This window comes from Ammospiza caudacuta, chromosome 12 (genome assembly GCF_027887145.1).
Source record: "Ammospiza caudacuta isolate bAmmCau1 chromosome 12, bAmmCau1.pri, whole genome shotgun sequence".
Taxonomy (NCBI): domain Eukaryota; kingdom Metazoa; phylum Chordata; class Aves; order Passeriformes; family Passerellidae; genus Ammospiza; species Ammospiza caudacuta.
The window spans coordinates 10,407,429-10,429,292 of record NC_080604.1 but is presented as its reverse complement, the minus strand read 5'-3'; the positions used below and the strand labels follow the sequence as shown (position 1 = coordinate 10,429,292).

At 40.0% G+C, this 21,864-nt stretch overlaps 2 protein-coding genes across 2 annotated transcripts in view; one reads left to right on the top strand and one right to left on the bottom strand.

The window, feature by feature from the left end:
* Nucleotides 1–915: 915 nt before the first annotated feature.
* PDE12 (phosphodiesterase 12) lies at nucleotides 916–5,577 on the bottom strand. The gene is made up of 3 exons (XM_058812930.1): nucleotides 4,330–5,577; nucleotides 3,226–3,304; nucleotides 916–2,525 (listed from the first exon to the last, which is right to left on the bottom strand). The coding sequence occupies exons 1-3, from the start codon at nucleotides 5,575–5,577 to the stop codon at nucleotides 2,083–2,085; spliced, it is 1,770 nt and encodes a 589-aa protein (XP_058668913.1). The 3' UTR covers nucleotides 916–2,082.
* Nucleotides 5,578–7,121: 1,544 nt separating this feature from the next.
* DNAH12 (dynein axonemal heavy chain 12) overlaps nucleotides 7,122–21,864 on the top strand; it is a 58,201-nt gene continuing 43,458 nt past the window's right edge. The window contains exons 1-17 of the mRNA XM_058812705.1: nucleotides 7,122–7,361; nucleotides 7,575–7,665; nucleotides 7,940–7,963; nucleotides 8,902–9,091; nucleotides 10,346–10,424; nucleotides 10,892–11,050; nucleotides 11,728–11,923; nucleotides 12,356–12,544; nucleotides 13,354–13,504; nucleotides 13,614–13,705; nucleotides 13,962–14,140; nucleotides 16,031–16,166; nucleotides 16,922–17,047; nucleotides 18,671–18,805; nucleotides 19,664–19,857; nucleotides 20,700–20,916; nucleotides 21,449–21,634. Of these exons, the coding sequence (XP_058668688.1) occupies nucleotides 7,198–7,361; nucleotides 7,575–7,665; nucleotides 7,940–7,963; nucleotides 8,902–9,091; nucleotides 10,346–10,424; nucleotides 10,892–11,050; nucleotides 11,728–11,923; nucleotides 12,356–12,544; nucleotides 13,354–13,504; nucleotides 13,614–13,705; nucleotides 13,962–14,140; nucleotides 16,031–16,166; nucleotides 16,922–17,047; nucleotides 18,671–18,805; nucleotides 19,664–19,857; nucleotides 20,700–20,916; nucleotides 21,449–21,634 (2,508 nt within the window). The 5' untranslated portion in view covers nucleotides 7,122–7,197. The remainder of the gene's footprint in view (nucleotides 7,362–7,574; nucleotides 7,666–7,939; nucleotides 7,964–8,901; nucleotides 9,092–10,345; nucleotides 10,425–10,891; nucleotides 11,051–11,727; nucleotides 11,924–12,355; nucleotides 12,545–13,353; nucleotides 13,505–13,613; nucleotides 13,706–13,961; nucleotides 14,141–16,030; nucleotides 16,167–16,921; nucleotides 17,048–18,670; nucleotides 18,806–19,663; nucleotides 19,858–20,699; nucleotides 20,917–21,448; nucleotides 21,635–21,864) is intronic.

Below are 21,864 nucleotides of genomic sequence, written 5' to 3'. Positions count from 1 at the left end.
GAAGCACCATCTGTTACCTTATACAGATGTAAATACAGCTTGGGGGCTCTGGGCCAAAGGTATACCTAAGGGGTTTTTTTCCCCAAAAAAACTCAGGTTTTTTGCACTGTGCCTTTCCCTGGTGCTGCATTCCCATTCTTGACATGTGGCAGGTTCCTAACAAGATTGCTGCTATTGGCAGTCAGCCCCTGCTGCTGCAGTTTCCTAACTGGAGGATACTGGGTCTGGAGATTCCCCAGCATCAGCTCACAGGACTGAATATCTCCTAAACATAGTAAAGGATTATCTGCCATGTGCAAGGGCCTGTTCCAGTGCTGTGTTTGCCCTCACCACTTGCTTCCTGCAGATTGCAGCTTCCCTTTGCACTCCCTCTCCCTGGTCTGCGGGGAGGCAGAGGCAGCAGCCCAAGTGCCAGCAGAGCAAGCAGGAGGGAGCTGCTGTTTCTGGGAAGGGAGGCAGAGCACCGGGCAAGTCTGTCCTCTGAGCAGCTCCATCTTCTGGTTCCAGGGACAAGTTACAAGTTTTATTGTTTTGGTTAGGAAAAAACAAAGTAACCCAGTTGTAATGGATTGGTAAGGACAAGAATATTCTGTTGAGTTACAGGGGGAGCTCAGTTGGCCCATATAAGTTATACAATCTCACTTCCATCACCCTTCACAGCATAGCAATTACTATGGCAAGACACAGCACCAGCAATCCTCAGAAATATCTCACCTGAAAGTGACTTCCTGGTTTGAGTAGTGTTTAAACAGCTGAGTGAATCCCAGCTACAGAGCACCAGAATGTAGGGCAAGGTGTGCAAGAGCAGGTGTGCAAGAGATAGTGCACACCTTTTATCAACCCAGGCAGACTTGTTTTGCCATGGAAGACACCAGTAACTAGGAAAAAACCCAAACTGACAACAGTGACCGACAATTGATAAAGGGAGTTTTATTTAGGTGAAAGAGGAAGTGAATGGTTTCCAAATGCTTTTTGTTTTCTATGGGTCAATGATGCAGGGCAAGAAGCTTGTTAAATGACTGAACCCACTAGGGTATGGATCACATTCTGTGAAGGTATGGATAAAATACACTTCCCTGCATCTGACAAAACAGGGCAAACTAGTTAGGCTATTCCTTGAAAGAAAAAATGCATGTAAAAACACTACAAATTCAGGTTGTCTTTGTATGCAAGAGAAAAACAAAATATAACCATTGTGATAAAGGTTTGCAAGTCACTTGTGTTACTTTGTAAAGATTTAGGCACAGATAAGTAATGCACATTGTTCTGTATCTCTCCCCACCTGAAAACAGATGATAGTGATAAAAATCTCCCTCCCATCCAAAGCTGCTTGTCCTAAACTCCAGTATCCTTTATTGCTGATGACTCAAACCAGAAGGAGCATATGTTCAAAGTAGATGCTGTTTCTTCATGTAGTCCAATTTCACAAGGTGTTAACATTATCCTCATTACCCATGTTATGTGGGCAGACAAATTGCTTCCAAATCAATTATAGCCTTGAATTTAACATGGTTGATTTTTGACAAGGTCTACTCACTGATAATTAAGAACATCATTTCAGAAGTTGGTAGGTACAAGTACATTGTTCATGCAACTTACTAGAAGTTGTGCCATAGTAATGGTAAGTGAAAAAGACAATTTATGAACTTAAATTACCATTATATTAATCAAAGTGGAGTCAACTAAATCCATATAAATTTCGGTTCTGTGTTTATTTCTGAATTAAACAGGGTTCAATTTGTAGACTGTCTTACAAATCACATTAAATTCCTTTTTTTTAAACAAAATAATTTTTAATTCTTTAAAAACACCATTAAAAAGGTATATGATAATCAAATTTTCAAAACCCTGTCTTCAATGTATTTTTCCCATTAGCATGTAAAAAAGGGGGAAATTGTCATGCCAATATTCTGAATAGTGTGACAATACTCAGTAGAGCCATTAAACAAATCAACTCTTAATTAATCATTTTGGCCTTCCTTTTAGTAGCATACAAGTCAGGGTCTAACCTCAGTTGCCCAGCAGTACATTAAATTAAATTTCTTGTTTAAAAACCCCCAAAAGCACCATGCCAGAGCTACTCTATTTCCACTTCAAGTCACATATTAGTGCTATATGATCAGAAGGATGTGAAACACTTGGCAAAGCCTGGTGGGTTGTTATTTCTTCATGACTTGGCAATGGAATAACTTGTTCCACCTCTAGAGCGTTTCTGTCAATGAAAATGTAGTCCAGACATCCATGAAAGCCACCAACATAGTTTGTGTAAGCAGGTTCTCCACAAGCACTTAGCAGTTTGAAAGGATGGCTTAGAGACATACTGCACCTTTCTTCCTCCCCATTTGAGACCCAGTCTTCATGATCTTCAGCAATGCCACCACTGCTGATAAAACTGTAGGCTCCTGAGGAGGGTGTGCTATTAAAATCTCCACAGAATATGACTGGGATCCTGGGGTACAAGTCACAGGCTACGTGCTGGATGTGAGACATGGCCACAGCAACCTGGATCAGACGGATGTTCCCACCTTAGGACATAAAACAGTATTATTTCAAATAATGCAGAACAGTACTGGAGGTGCTCACTGGGTTGCTCATTTAAGCAAATATAGCTCTGAAACAGCAATCCTGAATTTTAGAATAGTTTTCATGAATTAAGAAGCCTTTAAAGTTTGTGACTATGAAAGTTTTTGAGTAACAATTTCAACTTAAACTCACCCATGCATGATCTCTGAAGTTTTAACACCCATATAGAGAAATTTTCCATTTCATGGCAACCATCCTAATAATATTCCCAAAAAGGTACAGAACCAAAAGAAAACTAACTGAGCAGAAGAATCTCCCCTAACAGCTTCTGGAGCCCAATCTGGTTGCCCCTCCTGGCAGTACTCTGGGAGAGCTCCATGTTCAACAGGTCTGGGAAACCATAAGCACACACAAAGTTCTCTCTATTTTATGGGCTGCTTTTTGGGTGAATTGTGTGTACTGTGACTTGCCTTGCTTTCAGCTGGATTCTACTGACTCCTAGGCACACTAAAAAAATAAATATATGAACAGACCTAGGAGTCTGGCATGATTCCATCTAGATAAGAAGTGAGGCAGGAAACCCTCAGTTCCAGAAGAAAAGGCTATAGCTGCAAAAGAATGGTGGGAAATCTATTCTCCCAAGGTAGAGCAAAAACCTTTCCAAACCCAGTTATCCTACATGCAGGAATGTGCCAAAATTACCTTTGGGGTGCCAGTATAGGTGGGTATTTGCTACACAAAGTTTCCTGGAAGGATCAGTTGTAGACTGAAGAACTGAAACCTTTAAGAGAGAAAACAGTGTTTGTTAAGTCTTAAATAGAGAGGTTATATATTTTAAAATGTCAGCTTATGCCTCTGTGGCAATCCAGTTCAAAGAATCTGATGCTTATAACCAATAAACTCAATTGAGGAGCTGTACTGTTCAATAGTCTTCTATGTAAGGTCTGGGTATCAGCCAAAATATTACCACTACATCATTTAACAAACATTCTTTTGACTGTGTCCATTTTGGCCATAGTTTTCCATAAGATATAGTTTAGGCTGTATTATTCTGAATACATTTGTATTCACTCTCTGCAACAGAACTGGAGCTAAATCTCCATTTTCAGCAATCAAATGTAGCATTCCATAATTGTTAAACTGAATAAAATTTGGAGGTGATTTCAGTTATCAAAGAAATCCCATTAGTCCTACTCAGTCCATGAGCAGGAAACTTTTACTGGTGTTTCTGCAGTTCCTGACACAGCCTTTTATCTTACACACTTGTACTTGCACACTGCTCTGTGGGCAGAGCCTCTGGCATCAGGAAGCTCACACACCTGTCCAACCTTATTTGTCTCCCTCCTGTCACTTGCTAAAGAGGCATTATAAAGCATACTCAACTAACTTAAAATTGATTTATAAGACCTAAGTTTTATAAAGTACATTCTGACATATAAGAGTAAGTAATGAAATACTGGCTGCCAATACCACCAGCCAGGAATCACTACCTGGCCCAGAATCTCAACAGCTGTCTTCATTTTAAAGCAAAATAATATTGCCTTTTTTTACCAAATTTGGGTAATTCCATATATGCAGTTCAGTAAGATCTCAATGTTTTATTTTTGTTCCTAAGCTGATCTTCTCCTCTATTCATTACCCCAGCTAACAGAGAACAAAGTTCCATGTTTCAAACTCTTAATCCCTCATCTCTATTCTACTGCCTGAGGCTCAAGAACGCTGGTCCTGCTGCACCTGGAGACAGTGGGAGGAGAAGAAAGGAGGAAAAAAGAAGGAAAAGAGAAGGCGGCGTGTCCAAGCTGGTACCTGTAGCACAGAGGACCTCTGCAGCACCTTCTCCTGCACCAGGGGGTACTTGGCCAGCTGCTCACACAGCTCCTTGTGCAGCGGCTCTGAGAGCAGGGCTTCGCTGAAAGCGATGTCGTGCTGGCTGAGGAGGCTGAACTTGTCCCTGCGATAGAAAGTGGCGAGGCCCTCGTGCTGCTTCTCCTTAATCTTGAACAGCCCCTCCAGTCCGAAAGCATCCAGCGCCGGGGCCAAGCTGTCCACGAAGACAGATTTATCCACCTCTTGCAAGCAGATGAGATCGGCGCTGTAGCCCGCCAGCTCCTTCTTGAGCAGGTTCTGGCGGTAGTCGATCTCCAGGGCGTAGGGAGCGCAGTAGGGGTAGAGCACGGTGCGGGAGAACTCCGTTTGCGCGTACGTGTCGGCCAGGATGTTGTAGGAGACGGCGCGGACGGAGCCGTGGCCGCAAACCTTCTTGGTGTAGAGGTGCCGGGCGTCAAAGGTGCAGGCGCCGGGCCCGGCCTCTACGGGGCCGCTGCTTTCCACCTCGAGGGCCGGGCCGTAGCGCTGCTCCCCGTCCCCGGGCGTGCAGCGCAGCTTCAGCCGCAGCCCCACCAGCGCGTTGGACGGCGTGAACACGCGCTCGGCCGCCGCCGTCTCCACCCAGGCCTCCCCAGCCGCCTCCCCGCCGTCCGCGGGGCGCTGCTCGCGGAACCAGCGAAACAGGCAGTGCTGCGGGGCGGCGAACTCGGCGCTCACCTTGGGGCATACGGGGAAGCCGGCGAGGAGCGAGCGCGGCAGGCGGAGCTCGGTGAGCGCGGGCGGGTTGCGCTCCACGCGGTACCGCGCGTCCCCGATGTGGAGCACGGCGCCGTCCTGCCAGGCAGCCGCGTTCGGCACCTCCTCCGCCACCGCGGCGCCGTCGCGGGAGAACAGCCGCACGGCCGGCACCGCCGGCACCGCCGCCTCGCCCTCCGCGCCGCCCTCCGCCCGCGCCTTCTTGCTCTTCTTGCCCGCCTTGCCTTGGCCCTTAGCGGCGTTGGTGGCGATGCGCGCCAGCGCCCGCCCCAGCGGCTCCTCCTGGTCGCGCTGCATGTGCCGAGCACTGCCGTCGGGCAGCACGAACCGCAGGCTCAGCTTAGGCTCGGACGGGACGCAGCGCACCACGGCGCGCTCCATGGCGGCGGGCGGGCGGCCGCCACCGTCGTGCGGGGGTGCGGCGGGGGAGCCGCGGAGGCTCCGGAGGGCGGAGCAGAGCCGACGCCACATGGACCCGGCGCCGCTGCGGCTTCCGCGGGGCGCGGCCGGAACCGCCGAGCGGGGCGGGGCGAGGCGAGGCTGTCGCAGCCGTCACCGCGCGCGACGGGGGCGGGGCAACGGGCGGGGCTGCCGTCAGCGCGCGGGACAAGGGGCGGGGCCGCTCGGGAGGCGGGAAGGGGGCGGGCTCGCGCCGTCGGCAGTGAGGCAGCGCCCCCTGCCGCTGCCCCGTGCACCGCTTCGGGCCGTGCTGTCGCTCCCGTGCCCGCAGCCCGTGCCCGCAGCCCGTGCCCCGCCGTTAACCCGCCGGCACGGCGTGAGTCTGGCCGACCGGAGTACCAGCGGGTTCTGCTCCTTCAGCAGCAAAACCCCCTTTGCTCGGCGCAGCTTCCTGGCCAGCAGACGTTCGAGGCGTGGGCGGGTCTCCCTCATAACGCCCCGATGCTAATTGCCTGTGGATAAATCCTTTAACGTCAAGAGTTTGGGTTTGTGTTCTGTTCGTGAGGAAACATTTCATGTCTGGGTTGATACCTACGCTGAATAGTCCCTGGCAGTGAGAGCCACGCCAGGAAGGTGTCCAGGACTTTGGAAAATAGATACAAAATTCCCCCCCCCGCCCCCCGCTGCTCCCTCAGACTGCGCGCGGAGCTCTGCCTACACAGACACAAAATTAGGATCTTAAAGCCTCTTTTGCCAAGTGTGGGCAGGTGGGTAGCAAATCTGTAGAGTTCATTAAAATTTCCATTTATAGTTGCACAAAAAGGAAAAGCGTAGCAACAGCCACCTGATGTATTAGGGCATTATATTTCTAATTTCTCAAGCCTTTTTGCTATGATCTGCTTGGTGCAGGCAGAGCCTGGAGCAGAGGGACTTTCTGAGTCGCTCGGATTGTCTCAACCCTGTGGAAGACAGGGACGGTCAAGGTAAGGATTTCCAAGTTTTTCTTTTTTTTCCTGTCATCACGACAGGCACTGATATCGGCCAGGGAGAGCCCCGAGCACTCCTCACGGGCCGGGCCCCGCCCTCGGCTCCGCGGTAACCGCGCTGTTGTGCCGAGCGGGGCGGCGGCGGCGCCGGCAGAGGTGAGGGCGGCGGGGCTGAGGGAGCCGGGAAAAGGCCGTGTCCCGGCCGGCCGTGGTTGAGTCCTTTGTGTCCTTTGGTGCATCCACCATCCCCGCTTTGGTGCGGTTTTAGGATATACCACTGATTTAGGAGGTAGTTTTTTCTTTCTGCTCCCCTGTGGGAAACTGTTGAAAAGCAGTGGTGAGTTTGTGCATCGTGTTTCCAGGGGAACCCGACCATCAGTCTTTGGAATAGCCCCGCTCAGGCGACTAAGCCGCCATAGAAGAGTGATCTTTTAGTTGAGATTTGTTGGAGTTTTTTTTCTTTCTTTCTTCCTCTCTCTTTTTTCCTTCTTATGACAGGCTCTGTATGTACGCACTTTCCCTTGAACTTTGCCATTTTACCATATAAACTACTGTTCTCTTTTTTGAAACAACTCATACCTAAACTGTGGAGATCCCTGAGGTGATCATTTTATGCCTTACATACATTCAACTTAATAGATGCATGTGTTAAACTCCTTTCTGGACTCAATTGGTTTATAGAATTTTGATTTTCTTATGGTTTTAGATGGAGCACTCAGATGAGGCAACTTCCAGTAAACGGACTTTGAGAACTTTGTTTCGTCCCCCTGCTTTACCTCCACCCGTCGTATCTGAAGAGACACCATCACAGAAGAAACTGTTGGCATACCACAGAGGCAAGGAGGAGCAAAAGACCATTCATCAGATACTGTGAGTTTCATGTAATTCACGACATGTTGAAATTCAAGTGAAAGAGACATTACACATTTGATATTTGACAAATAACAGTGTTTGTTTCATATAATTAGGGTGAGATTTAGTGATAAACATGAAAAAATAGGTTGCATTGATTAAAGTGCTAGCATTATTTTCGTTGCATTATTTGTGGTTTTTCTGCACTTCTGATGCTGTGATTTACTTTAGAATTGATCGAGCTCTTGAAGTGTATTACATTGACATGGATGAAAGAGAGGAGAGAGATGCTGCACCTCCTATCACAAAACTGCCTTCTACTGTGAGAAAGTATTTCTTTATTAAGTATTTTCTATTTAGTTCTTTGTTATTGGGACATTTATTTTCCTTCTTAGAATTTACTTCAAGATACTTGTTTTGCTCCTCAGTAATTCATAAATGTATTTATATCCTCACGTAATCCAATTGAAATGTATGCCTGTATATCTGTAGAATAAAGTCTTTGTTTAAGAATAATATTTGCTAAATTTTATATTTCCAGTATTTTTGTTTGTATGTTTTTCATATATAACAATTTTCCATTTCTTTTTATACAGATGGACAATGAAAGCCAACTAAGGGTGGGTTAAATTCTTTCATTTGCTTTTTTTGGCATAGAAGAGTGAATGCCCCCTATTAAGAGAAGTTGAGTATGCTATGCAGAATTATTGTTATTAAACAAGAAGAAGTAATCTTGGTGAGGGAAGATTGAATAGGAGCAAAATAGGAATCTTGTCTTGTGGTCCTGTAGAGGGAAAGTATTTTTGTGTTTTCGAAAGAGGATCTATCAATAATAATTTAACCTTAGTTAAAGGTCATTATTTAGGAAAAAAAACCTAACAGGCTTCAGGATTTTTTTCAGTTGAGGTCATAGATTATACCTTAGCCTGTACAAAAAGGAGTTTTTGACATCGTTCCCTTAATTTGAAGAACATGCACTAAACTTCAAATTTGTGTATGGCTTTTAAAGTAAGACTTCATCTCTGAGAGCCAGTTGGAGCTCAAATTAGTATTGAAATATTTATATTAAGTAGCCTAAGGTAACGCCAGTTTAGTCTAGCTGTTGTTAGGCAAACTCATTCTGTAGAGATTTTATACAAAAGCTGTCAGTCAAAAGCAGAAATACCTATTTCTTTGGCTAAGACCCATTCCTCTTATGGAGGATGTTTTCCACAATTTTTGCCAGATAAATGTTTGTCCAAAGAACAATAACCTTAACCTTGAACTATCGTATTGTTAGTCACAAACTTCAGCAGGGGACCAAGGAAAATGCCATCCTGACAAGTACAATATTTTATATTTAAACATTAAGACAGAGAGACCATGCTACCAACCACAAAGCAGTTTTTAGGGTATTAGTCAGTGAATACTGAAAAGATTAGATTAAATACCCTACCTTTAAGGAAATTAAGAAATTTTGAAATGAAGAAATTATGAATAAAAAGAGACTTTTGCCAAGCCTAACCCAAAAATACGTACATAGGTAATTATTAGGCCTCTGAATATCTTGTCCTTGCAGGCAGAATACTTCTTTTTGAAGAATTGTGTGCAGAGTAATCCAATGGTTCCCATCCAGCAGCAGTGGCTGAGGTCCATGCTTGCCATGGTGCCACAGTCACTTATGAAGGGCAAAGAAAGAGAGCTGCTCACTGAAGACCTTTTAAAGGAGGTAGTAAGGGATTATGAAAAAAGCATGCAAAGATGTCTGTGTAAGTACCACAGATTGTTGAGCACCTATATTAATGTTAGTATATATATTATACACTCCATATTCTCATGCTTAAAATAACTTTTCTGGTTTGTTCTTTCAGCCAGGCAGGGTGTTTGTAATCAACTACTGATTTAGCTTTTCCTGCTTATCAAATGTGTGTTGGCCATAATATTTAAGGCAAAACATGCTTATTTTATTTGAAACACTAAAAAGTTAACCAGCTGAAATTACAGTTCAAGCAAAGACAGCTGCAGAGCTCATGTCAAAAAGGTTGATTGCTGATGAAGTTATTTCATTATGTGAAAACCCATTGAGTGAATTTGAAGCAAGAATGTATTGCTGTTTCCTGTTAAAGAAAAGAGAAACTTTTACTGCACTAGTCATTCTTTCTACCTCTTCAGGAACAGCAGCTTTTTTAAGCTTTTTATTCACAAATGCATTCATGAGTTTCCTGATGGTGCTTTTGTTGCAGGAGCAAGCTCACAATAAAAATCTGCAAAGATAATTTCTGTTTTCAGATATTACTCATACAGGTCACTTTAATTTTAAAACCTTGTAAAAAGAGTCATGAACTGGAGTTTTGAAAGTGTTTTCCCTTGAAATCATGTATTAATTTATTTACATTTGTAGTAACTGGAATCTGAAATTGGGCTCAGTTTTGTTGATGTTTTAGTAAACGGCTGATCTTTTTAAAAATGTAGATTAAAAAATAAACAATTTAACATTGGACTAACTTCTTTGTAATGTCATCAGTGGCATAATTATAGTACCTCACTGTAATTATGTAACAAAGTTGCCATAAATTTTTGCAATTATAGAATATATCAAGTTGGAAGGGGTCCGTAAGGATTAGAGTCCAGCTCCTTGCAGGGCTCTCTAAAACTCAACCATACAACTGCGAGCACTGTCCAGGTGCTCCTTGCCCTCTGTGCCATGAGCAGCTCCCTGAGGAGCCTGTTGCTCTCACTGACCATCCCCTCAGCAAAAAACCTGCAGAAGTATTCAATTATTTAAGCACACACCTATCTGAAAACCTTCAGGAGCAGGAGCTAGAATTGGAGTTGAGGCACCCAAATCTGTATAAAAATTCAGCAGAAGCTGTTGATTTTCAGTTACCTTTGAGAGAGCATGTTTTGCAGACTAGGGTGACACAATTGCTTTTTCCTCCTACTATGTGCTTGGTTCAAGGAAGTACAGTGACTCTTGAATATGGCCTAATTTTCATCTAATGTTCATGTATTTTTTTTTTTAGTGAGAAGAGCTCTTGTTAAACCAGACATAAAAGGACTTGATAAGTTGGAAGAGGAGGCACCTTTGCCTTCATTACCTCTGTGAGTGGATTAAGTTAGCAAATAACTCCCTGGCAAAAGATGCTGAGTTACATGAGGGACATTCTTGTTGAGCTGTGTGGACTGAGTTATGGTGCAAGATTAATTCTGTAGTCCCTTACTGGGACATTTTTAAATCTCTGCAGAGGATCTTGCATTTGAACATCTCTTATCTGAATGCTCTACAAAGTTTTAGCACTGACAGTGTTTTATTACTGTTAGAGTTACATAGAGCAACATCTGAAAATACCATGGAGGACAGAGCATGTTTTATCAGCCAGAATATCTGTATGACTTCCACTGCATGGTAGTGAGGACATGTGTGTGGCATTAATTAACTATTCATGCTAGAGAATAATCTTTTGAATACTATCTTTTATGAATCAGTACTTTATTCAAGTAGTGCTTGAGCTCTTAATTTTTGTTTGTTTATTTGTTTTGGTTACTTTTTAATGCTTTTTCTCTTTTAGAGGCCTGGATTTTTCTAGTACGTGGCGTAACAGTTACATCAAAGCAAAAAACCAAATAAATTCCACCTTACGAATTCTTCACCCCACAATGCAAGCACTACTGGATTTTGGTTATACAGCATTCTTTAACTTTCTTGTAGTGGATTTCTCTAGTTGCAGGTAAAGTCTGTTCTGCTGAAATATTGACCCACATAGGTTTTTGAAGCTGGCAAAGATGAACTTGTTCAGTTCTGTTATTTATCGTAGAACATTGCTTTGATGCACCATTTTAATGTACTGTGATTAAGTTACTCTGTGTTATGACGTGACTTTTTTTCTCTCTGTTATGTATTTTATTGTTATTCAAGTTGTTGGTAATATCAGACCTTTTGATTTGTATTTTGCCTTTAATTTTGTAAAGTTCTCCCCATTGTTCACTTATTCTTAATGCTTAATTTCCATAGAAATCTGTTGAAGTAGTATTTGAAAAATCAGTTTCTAGTAGTATTATCATCATAGAAAATTCTCTGCTAACCTTGAAGATCAGACTTCTTGCTGGTTTTCAGAAGTTGAATTTTCTGTTTGATCTTGGAACTTTAAATTTTCATAGTTTTCAAAAAGATAATTTTCAAAGTATTTTTCCTCATTATTTTTTCTGGTAATTGTTCTGCAAATCCTGGAGTTTGAGGCAGGCCTTTTCTTTACTTTTAGTCTACTGAAGCAATGTGTAAATTCCCACTGTGCTTCCTGCTAGAGAAAAACTAGGTTTGTAATACAAAAGTCTGTATTGGTACCTTACTCCATGTTTGGTTTGTTTAAATTTTGTTTATAAAGTTGGCTGTAACTTTCTTTTCTAGATTGAGAGGACCAATTGACTGTAGATCTTTAAAGACTGATGCATCCCTAAGCTGTTCTAAAGCAGAAGACAAGATAACGACTACGTGGTACCAAAGGGTTCTCGGTCTCTTCAGTCAGCCAGAATCCCTCAATGGTGTAAAGTTGGATCACCTTGACTCTTTTTATAACTGTGTGGCTGTGCTTATGTCTAATCAGGTAAATGTCTTTCCTCCCATGATAAACATTACTTACTTTGTAGAAAAATAATGGAACAATAGTCTAATCAAAGGAAAATGCTTTCAAGATATTCTGTTTCTACATGCATGTATTAATAATATACTTACTTTTGCAGCAGAAATAGATGCATGGACTTTACTGAAATGCTCACTTGTTCATTAGCTTTTATCATTTAAGGGTTGGGACTAATAACCACTAGAAAAATTAGAACTGATTTCTAATTAGAATTATTAGAAAAAATAATAGAACTGATTTCTACTTAGAATTATTAGAAAAATTCACACTGCTTCAGTTGTCAATAAATCAGGCCAGAAGTGCTAAAATGAGTGGAAATCCTGGCTTAATGGATGAGTGGAAAATGGGTTGAGCCCTTTATATGTCAACTAATAGGTGATCTTCATTATTACCTAGCTGAAAGAATTACTGCAAAGAACAACTGAAGTTTTTGTGAAACTTTTTGATCTTGAAGACAGAAGACGTCTGCCTATATTTAAAGTGGACTTGACTCTTGAAGAAAATAGAATGGAGTTTTATCCAAGCTTACAAGAGTTAGAAGAAGCAATTCTGTTTGTAGTAGAATGTATAGGACAGACTCTCCAGGTGTGCTTTTGTTTTTATTTAGTTATGTAATTGTTAAGATGTTCAGTATGTGAAAATACTTGTGATTTAGGAGTCTGACTACCCTGGCAATGGGATCAGAATGCAACTTTCATTTATTTTCCACAGTGATTCTACAGGTCACATAATGAATCTTGATGCCCAGTGGCACTCCAGGCTCTGAAGTAATTTTGTAATTCCTTGTTTATAAAAACTTGGTGCACCTGCTATTGATTGTTTTAGTCTGCTCTTTGGGTCTGCAGTTACAATAACATCTTTATTATATGTGTGCCGATTTACAATAATTTTTTATTAAAGTTAAGATCTCCAGGGAAACACAAGGAAAATTAGAGTTGATACTGCTTTTCTTTCTAAGAAAAAGAAAATACTCAAATCCCTAAAAACTATTATATGCAACATCAAAGGATTGATGTCTTGGGAACCTGTCTGTGGTTCCAGGGAAGAGAGCCTTTCTGGGGGCATTAGGTATAAACTGAGTATGGGTCACTAGTCACATGTGGTGGTACTTTCAGAGAAGTGTTTTGGGGTTGGTTTTCTGTATTTGCATATATTAAATAATTTCATTTAATGCAAGGTTGAATAATTTTTTGTTTTCCTTTACATGTTTCATATTCAACTCTGCTTCAGCAAAAGTCATTCTACATGTGTATAAAGCATGTGAACTTGGTCATGGTTAGGGTGTCATACTTTTGGGATCGTGTCTTCCTGCAGATTGCAACTTACTTTTGAAGTATATATATCCTTGTGCTGCTTTTTAAAATTTAAATAATCAGCTCTTGCACTGCTCTTAGAACTTCCAAAAGGTAGATGCTTGGCTAATGGGTGGCAGTGAAACTGTGGATGCTGAGCTTCCTGCTCACATCGTCCAATGGGCCAAATCCACTCTGGGAGAATCTATCAGAGACAACTTAGAAGGCCCAAAGCAACATTTTAAAGGCTATGGTAAGTGATAGAAGAGTGTGTAAATAGCTGTGTCACTTCTTTGTAATAAGTAGCTTGCTGTATGGCATATGCATTTTAGTAATATAAATATGTTGTAATTGAATTGTAGTTGAAAATTATGGCTGGCTTGTAGATGGAACTGCAGAGGAACGGATAAACACATTTATGGCAGAGCAACCCAGTTTTGATGAATACACTTCTGTAAGTTTTAATTCGACACTTTATTTATAATTTTTACTATAAATACAGCAATAATGAGAAGGTAGAAGAGAGTAACAGATTCTTAGCCTTTAGCTAAAAATATATGGACTACCTACAATGTAGCTTATTTTTTCCCTAAAAATTTATGGTAAATAGAAGAAAGCATTACTTCTTTTCTTCGGTATCTAATACTTACTCATGTAGCCAAGTATTTAAACAACAGCTCTGAAGTGTAAAGTCTGATGTTTTTCTGAAGTTCATAGATGAATTTTTCACCCTCAAGAAGGAAATCATGAGTTTGCCAGAGGTGATTTATTTCCCTATGGTCTGTTTGAATTGTGAGGATTTAAAGCAAGGTTTGGCTAATTGTGCAAATAACTTCGCAAAAATGCTAATGGACAAAATATTTGCAGATTACAGAGAGGAAAATGAAAGGTAAGTAGAATTTTTCTGCTTGTGAATGCTCTATGTGTTAAATGTATAAACAGAAACATGTAGTAGAAATGCAAATATACCATACTTTGTTTGCTGAAGGTTCTTGGCTAACTAATGATCTTATTCAGTTTGCACGGGCTGTTGTATTTCTTCTGCTGTGTTAGTCTCAAAAAAAGGTAGGAGAACGTATTAGTATGGACTTGGGTAATGGAGGAGCTAAAACAACAAAGATCTAAGATAAAAGATCCAAGAACTTTATTACTGTTCTGGATTTATGTGTGAATTACAGTATTAACTGCACTGTCAAAGTTAGACTCTCTTGTGGGATCTCAGCACCTCAGGACTGATGTGCAGAGTGACCGAGACCACCCTTGGGGGGCTCAGGAGTCCTGGAATGTTGCCAGAAGTGTCTGGTGGCTGGACTTTGATCCTACAAGGGAGACGACACCTGTATGAGGATGGGAGGATTTCACTGGGTGAATGGTGAAGGGATAAGTTAATTAGAGTGTAAGACACAGGGTTTAAGATTTCTGTACAGGGGGGTCTAAAGAAGTAAGATGGAGGAATTGGGGCGTGTCCTGTTCTTCTTCTTCTTCTTCTTGGCCTCCATCTTCTGTGGTGATGTTGGCACTTTGGGATTGGTTATTACTAAAAGTGCACTGGTTAATAAGGGTTAAAGGCATTGGGGAAAATTGATAAATATTGTATACGTAACTTTGAGTATAAAGATAGGTGACCGCCCTGGGGGCTTGCAGTGTGCTCATGGCTGACTGCTGAGCAGACCTCTGTTGGGCCAAGAGATAATCTTTTAGATAAACAATTAATAAACACTGAGACCGAGAAAAGATCTGAAGCCTCTTCTCGTCCTTTGAAGCGCGGGCTGTCCAAGGCCACCCCGGGCCTTTCCAGGTCACCTAAACAGCCGAGAAAACGACACTCTCTTATTACCTGATGGATACCTCAGCAGGGCTTTTCTCAGCCATTCTTCCCCATTTGTATTTGTGCTGGTGTGCATCCTGGGTGCAGAATCTGGCATTTCAGCTCATTGGTTTCCATCCCCTTAATCACAGTCAAATGCTTAATTCTGCAAGGTGTCCCATCCTTCAAGGGAGCCAGCAGCACCTCACAGCTGTATGATGAGCAAACTTACTGGTGGTGCATCCAACTCTTTCATCAAAATCAGTGATAAAAACATTGAACAGAACTGGCCCAGAAGTGAATCCTGAGGAACACTGCTGGTAACAGTTGCCAGCCATTTGCTACAACACTTTGAGCTCTGCGCTTCACCAGTTTTCACCCAGCACACCATGAACACACTCATCCCACACTTGGACAACTTTTCTAGAAGGATTCTGTGAAGGACAGTATCAAAAGCCTTATTAAAACTCAGAAAAATTATATCCAACACCTCCCCTTTATCTTCTATATGGGTGACCTTACAGGATATCAGTTTGGTTAAACAGGAGGTTAATTTGCAGGTATGGATTAAGTCATGGGGAAACTCTTACTGCATTTTTTAGTTAAAATGAAAAATGATGGCCAAGTTTTATAGTGACTCCACTTTACCAAAGTGAGACAATATTTACTAGGAAAGTGTTTGTGTGTACACTAATGATAGTTTGCTGAAGTTCTTTTAGTTACAACAGGTTACTAAAGCATTTATTTCAGAAGAATATACCAAAATCCAAACAAAGCAGTTACTGCAAGTCAGAAACCAGAATTTGTCTAGACTGACTTGGTCACATTCCCCTTCTAGTTTCATAAATAATGGAATTTGTCAGGGGAAAATACTTAAAGAAGTAATTTGAATTTTTAATTGCATTAAAGCTGAGCTTGAAACCAGTCAAATTAGCATCTTAAAATATTGATATTTTATGTAAAAACCTATAGGATAATCACTGAATGTGAAGCCATTAAGGAATGTGCATTAAAAATTCCTGAGTCAACAGAAGATATGGTAGAAATGATGGAACATATGAAGGAAGTCAAAACCAAAGATTTTCAGGACCTGGTGCGAAGGAGTAAGGTAAAAGACTATCCTTTAATTTTTGATCTTTTATTAGACATGCTGACCTACACAAATAATTAATTCCAGAGGGCAGACTTTTTCCTGCCTGTGTGAGTAAACTCAGTGTTACTTCAGACAGAAGTGGGAAGTCCAGCTTATTCTTTGCCATATGCCTTTGCTTCTCTTCCCATTCCCATGTGTTCTGCAAGTCCGTGAGGAAATGCAGCTTCTAATAAATCAGTCCGTTTATTTTTTGTACTTGGAGACTTACTTCAAGACTGCTTAAAAATCTATTTGTGCAAATGTAATAGACAGTATAAAGAACATTTTATGTGTAAAAACAGTCAACAGACTTTGAACACACAAGAAACAATTTACTCTTTGAGCAGAATATAGGTGATGTTACATTAGGAGTAGTTTGTGAATGTGTGTGTGAATATGTGTCAGATTTTCTGATAGTAATAGGTCTATATATATGTTTATATCTGCAGAAATTATATTTTGTATATTCTTAATAACATTAGAAGTTCTGCATATAGATTTACAGAACACAGGAGTCATATTTAGAGAAACAAGCTCATGATGAGGGCAGGGATTTGAAAAATGTTACACATATATTTTGAATGTTAATATTCAATTGGCTGAAGGAGCTCTGAATTCTGAAAAGTTCATGAAATGTAGATTTTTATTTTTTCTTTATAGATAATATTATCATGCCCTATATTTTAAACAGATCTATCATACCTAAAGTTTTGTGAAATCTGTCTTTGTAGGAGAGCTGTCGGCAAATGAGTTACTTGATAGATGTTTATCCATTTACTCCTGAGGACATGGAACTCAATAAAACAGCTATATCTTGGCCAAAGAAGATTAACCGCATTTTTAAAGAGCATGATACTGTAAGAGCATTTCCTTAGTTTATGGTATATTTTGGCTTGTTAGACTTCTCACTTTACTTGAGCTATTATTTCATCAGCAGGCTAAATGTACATACACATATAACATGAACCCTACTAATTTAGACATGCATATTTCCAGATTTTTGTAACAAAAGTGGGCTTTTTGTGGCTAAATTTTAAAACTGTCACTGTAACTTAAGAGCTTCAGCAAATCTGATTATCCTAATATGCTTGTGGTCAGTACTAGGTAAGATATAGGTTAGATGAAAGTTCACTACACTGTAGTTGAAATGTAACTGAAAATGTAACTGTCAGGCCCTTAATAAGACTGAGTGTCTGAAGAGAAAGTCATTTAGTTAAAATGGTATTTTGTACTGTCAAAAAAAGAACAGAGGGAACAATGTTTTCTAGCAATAGTTAATAGAAAATATGCAGCATCTCATTTTCTCTGTGTGACTGTAGATTACTTTTCTTCTACCACCTGTATTCATCTTGTTTAGCATGCTTTGTCTCTGTCTATGACACAGTAAATCAAGCCTTTTATTGTTCTTTTGCCTCTGTAGTAATTTAGCATAGATTTGATAACTTCTTCTGAAATTTTTAAAGAATTAATAATTAACATTTTAAAAAATCAGTATCTTTTAAATAATACAAATAAGGATTTCTCCTTTAATAATTTTTGTCCAAGGGTATTAATTATGCCTCTGACTGAAAAGATACCCAGCTTGGGAGACTGCTATGTCTATAAAATACTTGGTTTGCATGTTATCCCCATGCAAGCAAATTATTCTTTTAATCCCCCAAAAAATCAGTAAAATTAATTTGCTACTTCTACACAGAGAGTCCATGATACTTGTTCTAACTCCTTTTAATGAAAATGGTAGCACAGAGTGAATATCACTACTTAGTGAGAATCCCTCAGCAGTGGGAGCTGTAGCTGGCTGTAAGTGACTTGCATTGTGCTAGAGGTTGAGTACAAGAAAAGTTTCACATCAAGTTTTAATAGGTCTGTATATTTGCATTGTATACTTTCAGATATGAGTCTGTTCTTATTCTAGTGCAGAATGAAAAGACTGGCTCCTCCTTTGGTGAAATTCTGTTTGTCTGCTTCACAAATTTTGCATGGTAGTAGGTGTCCTTGTCTTAGGAAATCTCCTCTCTCTTTGTTGATTTTTTGTTTGCTACCCTAAAACAAAGCCTTGAGTGTGCAGACCCAGTGCTTTAAGGTGGTCTGATGTTCTAGAATTTCTGGCTTTTACAGCCACAGGTACATGGCTGTGTACAACTTTCAACAACTGTAGATGTCCTTTTTGGCAGTAAAATACTGAATCCCAAAATGTAGAATATCTATTTGTTTCTGCAATGCTTTATTTTCTGTCTCCTGATTCCTGAAGGAGGCCTTTGAGGCAATCCTAGCTGCTATGATTATTGAGATGAGGCTTCCATGCTAGCATATAGAGGTTGCACATGCTGAAGTGCAACATAGGAAAAGAAATCAGCTGTTGCAAGGATGGTAATTTATCTGTACTGTTAGTTTTCTGTCTGTTTGCATTAAATGTTTAGATGGTAGTATTGAAAGGACTTAAAATCACCTTTGTCATGAAAAAAAAAATTCTTTTGTAGCTGATCCAACAGGCTAAAGCTGAACGAGAACAGGAATTGCAACAGAAATGTGAGATCCTGCATGGTGAATTAGACAAGGTTTATAAATCTGTGTCAGAATTAGAAGAATACTCAGAACTGGATCGCATGCAGCAGGTTTGACTAATAACATAAAATTGGTATAAATGTTTCATGTGTTTAATACCCAGGGATCATGGAAAAAATTGTAATTAAAAGTAATCAGTGTAACAAATGTGAACTAAAGCATTTATTATCCTCTTGCCACAGGTACAAGCTCAGTCCCCCTCCCATTTTTGTTTACCATTGGCATTTAGCATTTTATTTAGAGGAACGTTTGCTACAAAGCTAGAATTAGCTGATAGGCACCAACAATACAAGTTCAGAAAGAGTGTGTGCATCCACAAAAATAATTTATTCATTTTCCCTCTTCACCACCAGTCAGTTAATGCAAAAACAGCACAGTTTGATACTTTCTTGTGTCAATTTGATACTTTCTTCCTACAAACCTCAAAACTTAATTGTTATGCTAGTGAAGAGCAGACCACTGGCTCCAAAGTTTCATGAATTTCTAGCAGTATTTTTTAATTTTCAGAGCATGTCTTGTGCTTTAATTGGAGGATATTGCATAGTAAGAAATATTGGCTTTTTAAAAAAACAAAGCACTTCAAAGCACAAAACAGAAATCCTAAGCTAATAAATCCCAGTTATCAATATGATATGCCACGTACATAAAAAATGGTGTCCCTGCCTCCTGGAGCAGTAAGTTTTAAAATTACCACATATTTTGAAAATACTCTAAAATTCAGTAATAAGAACCAATTTTATTTTTCATAATGTTCATCTTGTTTCTTCACAGTTTATGTACTCATCAATAAGCAGCGAAGTTTTTAAATCTTGTTTTCTAAAACTTTAATGTGAAAGCTTATATTTTGATATAAGCTGTTCAGAGCACAATTTGGTTATTTCTCAAGACATGCTATGATTTGATTTCAGTATGTGACTGACGTGAGGACTTTACAGAAAGCAATACAGGACACTGATGAAACAGTAGCTGCTCTTAATAAAGAAGAGATTCTGCTTGGATGGAAACCAAGTGAATTCCCTCTCCTCAACAACTTAAGAGCTGACATAGAACCATACCAGAGACTTTTTAATGTTATACTGAAATGGCAGCGAACAGAAAGAAGGTAATTCACCGCTAAATGCTCTAAGAGGGAGAGTGAGAAAAATGCTTATCCTGGTCTCATTCATGTCAGATGTAGAATATGGATTTGTTTTCTTGTCAACATGTTATTAGTAAGCAAAGTAAAAGGGTAATATATATATCAGACTTGCTATTTTTAATTCAGCTAAAAAAAAGTTGATTTGTTTTTATTTTTAAAATGTAATCATGGAATCATAGAATCATTAGACTTCCTAATCTGGAAGGGACCCACAAAGATTATGAAGTCCAAGTCCTGGAATTGCACAGGACAGCCCCAAGAATCACACCAAGAATCACCCATGTGAGCTCAGCTAGAGAGCTCATCAGCTGCATGTAACCAAAACTGGTTTTAACCTAGCAGCTGTCCAAAATGGTGGGTTCAAATGAGTAAGTTGCTGTTTGGTGGTTACATCCTACCACAAAACTGAACTCTGTGTATAAAAGGGAGTTTGTTTATTATTTCATGCATTCTTTAGAAGTTATAATGTGCTATGGCTGAAAGTGTGGGGTGTTTGAAAATACAAGACCTAGTGTATTTTTAAATGTCATATGTCAATCTCTCTCTGGAGCTTAACTTAAATATTTGTCCATTCATGCAGTTACTCAGTTTCAGTATGTGTCTGACTTAAGAGAACTACACAAATACACAGAAGAATGTGGTTGAGCCACTTTTAGCTGGGCTTTAGAATTTTCCAAAGAATAACAATAATATGGAAGAAGAGCTTTGCTTTAATTTAAATAGCTATTCATGTGTTGCAAAACAAAGTGATAATTATTTGTGGGCTACATTTGTTATTCTGTTTTGTAACCTTATTTTTTTCTCAGATGGATGGATGGGAACTTTTTGGAGCTGAATGGGGAAAGCATGGAGATTGAGGTTGATGAATTTTATAGAGAGATGTACAAACTGTTTAGACTCTTCCAACAAAAGCAGAAGAAAGCAGCAACGGAGAAGAAGAAGGCAGCGCGATACACGGGTCTGATGGGTAATCCAACTCTTACCATGTGCTCTTCAGTTCTGGAGCAGATTAAAGAATTTAAGGTAAGAAAACATGAGCGATATTAATATCTGATACTGAGGGACAAATGCTAAATTCAGGGCTTAGTACATGTAGATGATGATGAGTCAGTGATAGAGTGAGGCTGTTCTGAATCCCCATTTCCGGATTGTACTGTCTCGTTCATTTTAATAAAATCGGATTTTAAAATTTATTTAATAGTTTCTGGAATTGCAACGAGAGCACACATACAGGAGAAAAGTCATTTTTGGATGCAGAAAAACATTTAAGGATGTAGTTGGGAATTTTGAAATGGGACTGTGTTATGTTAATAGAAGCAAAATTTAGCATCACTGAAAAATTATGCTTAATAGTTTTTTTTATATTTCTTCTTCGGTAGTTGATATAATTATTTAGAAATTGAATGGAAAACCAAGTGCAGCCATCTGCACTTTTTGGAAAAAATTTTCTTGTCTTCAGCTGCTGTAGCAGAATTTTAATGCACACAAAAGATTAAAAAATTAAGAAATAATGTAAATGACAATATTTACCTTATAAATGTTTCTTCTGAATTAGGAGTATATTCCCACAGTGGTTGTCTTTTGTAACCCTGGCATGAGAGAACGTCACTGGAAGCAGATGTCAGACATAGCAGGATTTGATATAACACCAGATGCTGGAACTACCCTGAGAAAAGTTTTAAAGCAGAAGCTCTCTGCTTACTTGGACCAGTTTACAGTAATAAGCGTAAGCGCAAGCAAGGTAAGCACAGAGATTTGATAGTGACAAATGTGACATCAGCTCTCTTTTTGAATACTTTTATGACTTATTAGCATTATTTGTCTCTGCCATTATGCAACAGAGGAGATTTGGTGAGACTTTGGCCCATTATATATTAATAATGAGTGTAAGAATTTGTATCTCATGTGACATCATCAGTATTACCCAAGTGTGCTGCTTTCTGTGTGCCAGAAAAGAATATACTGAGGAAA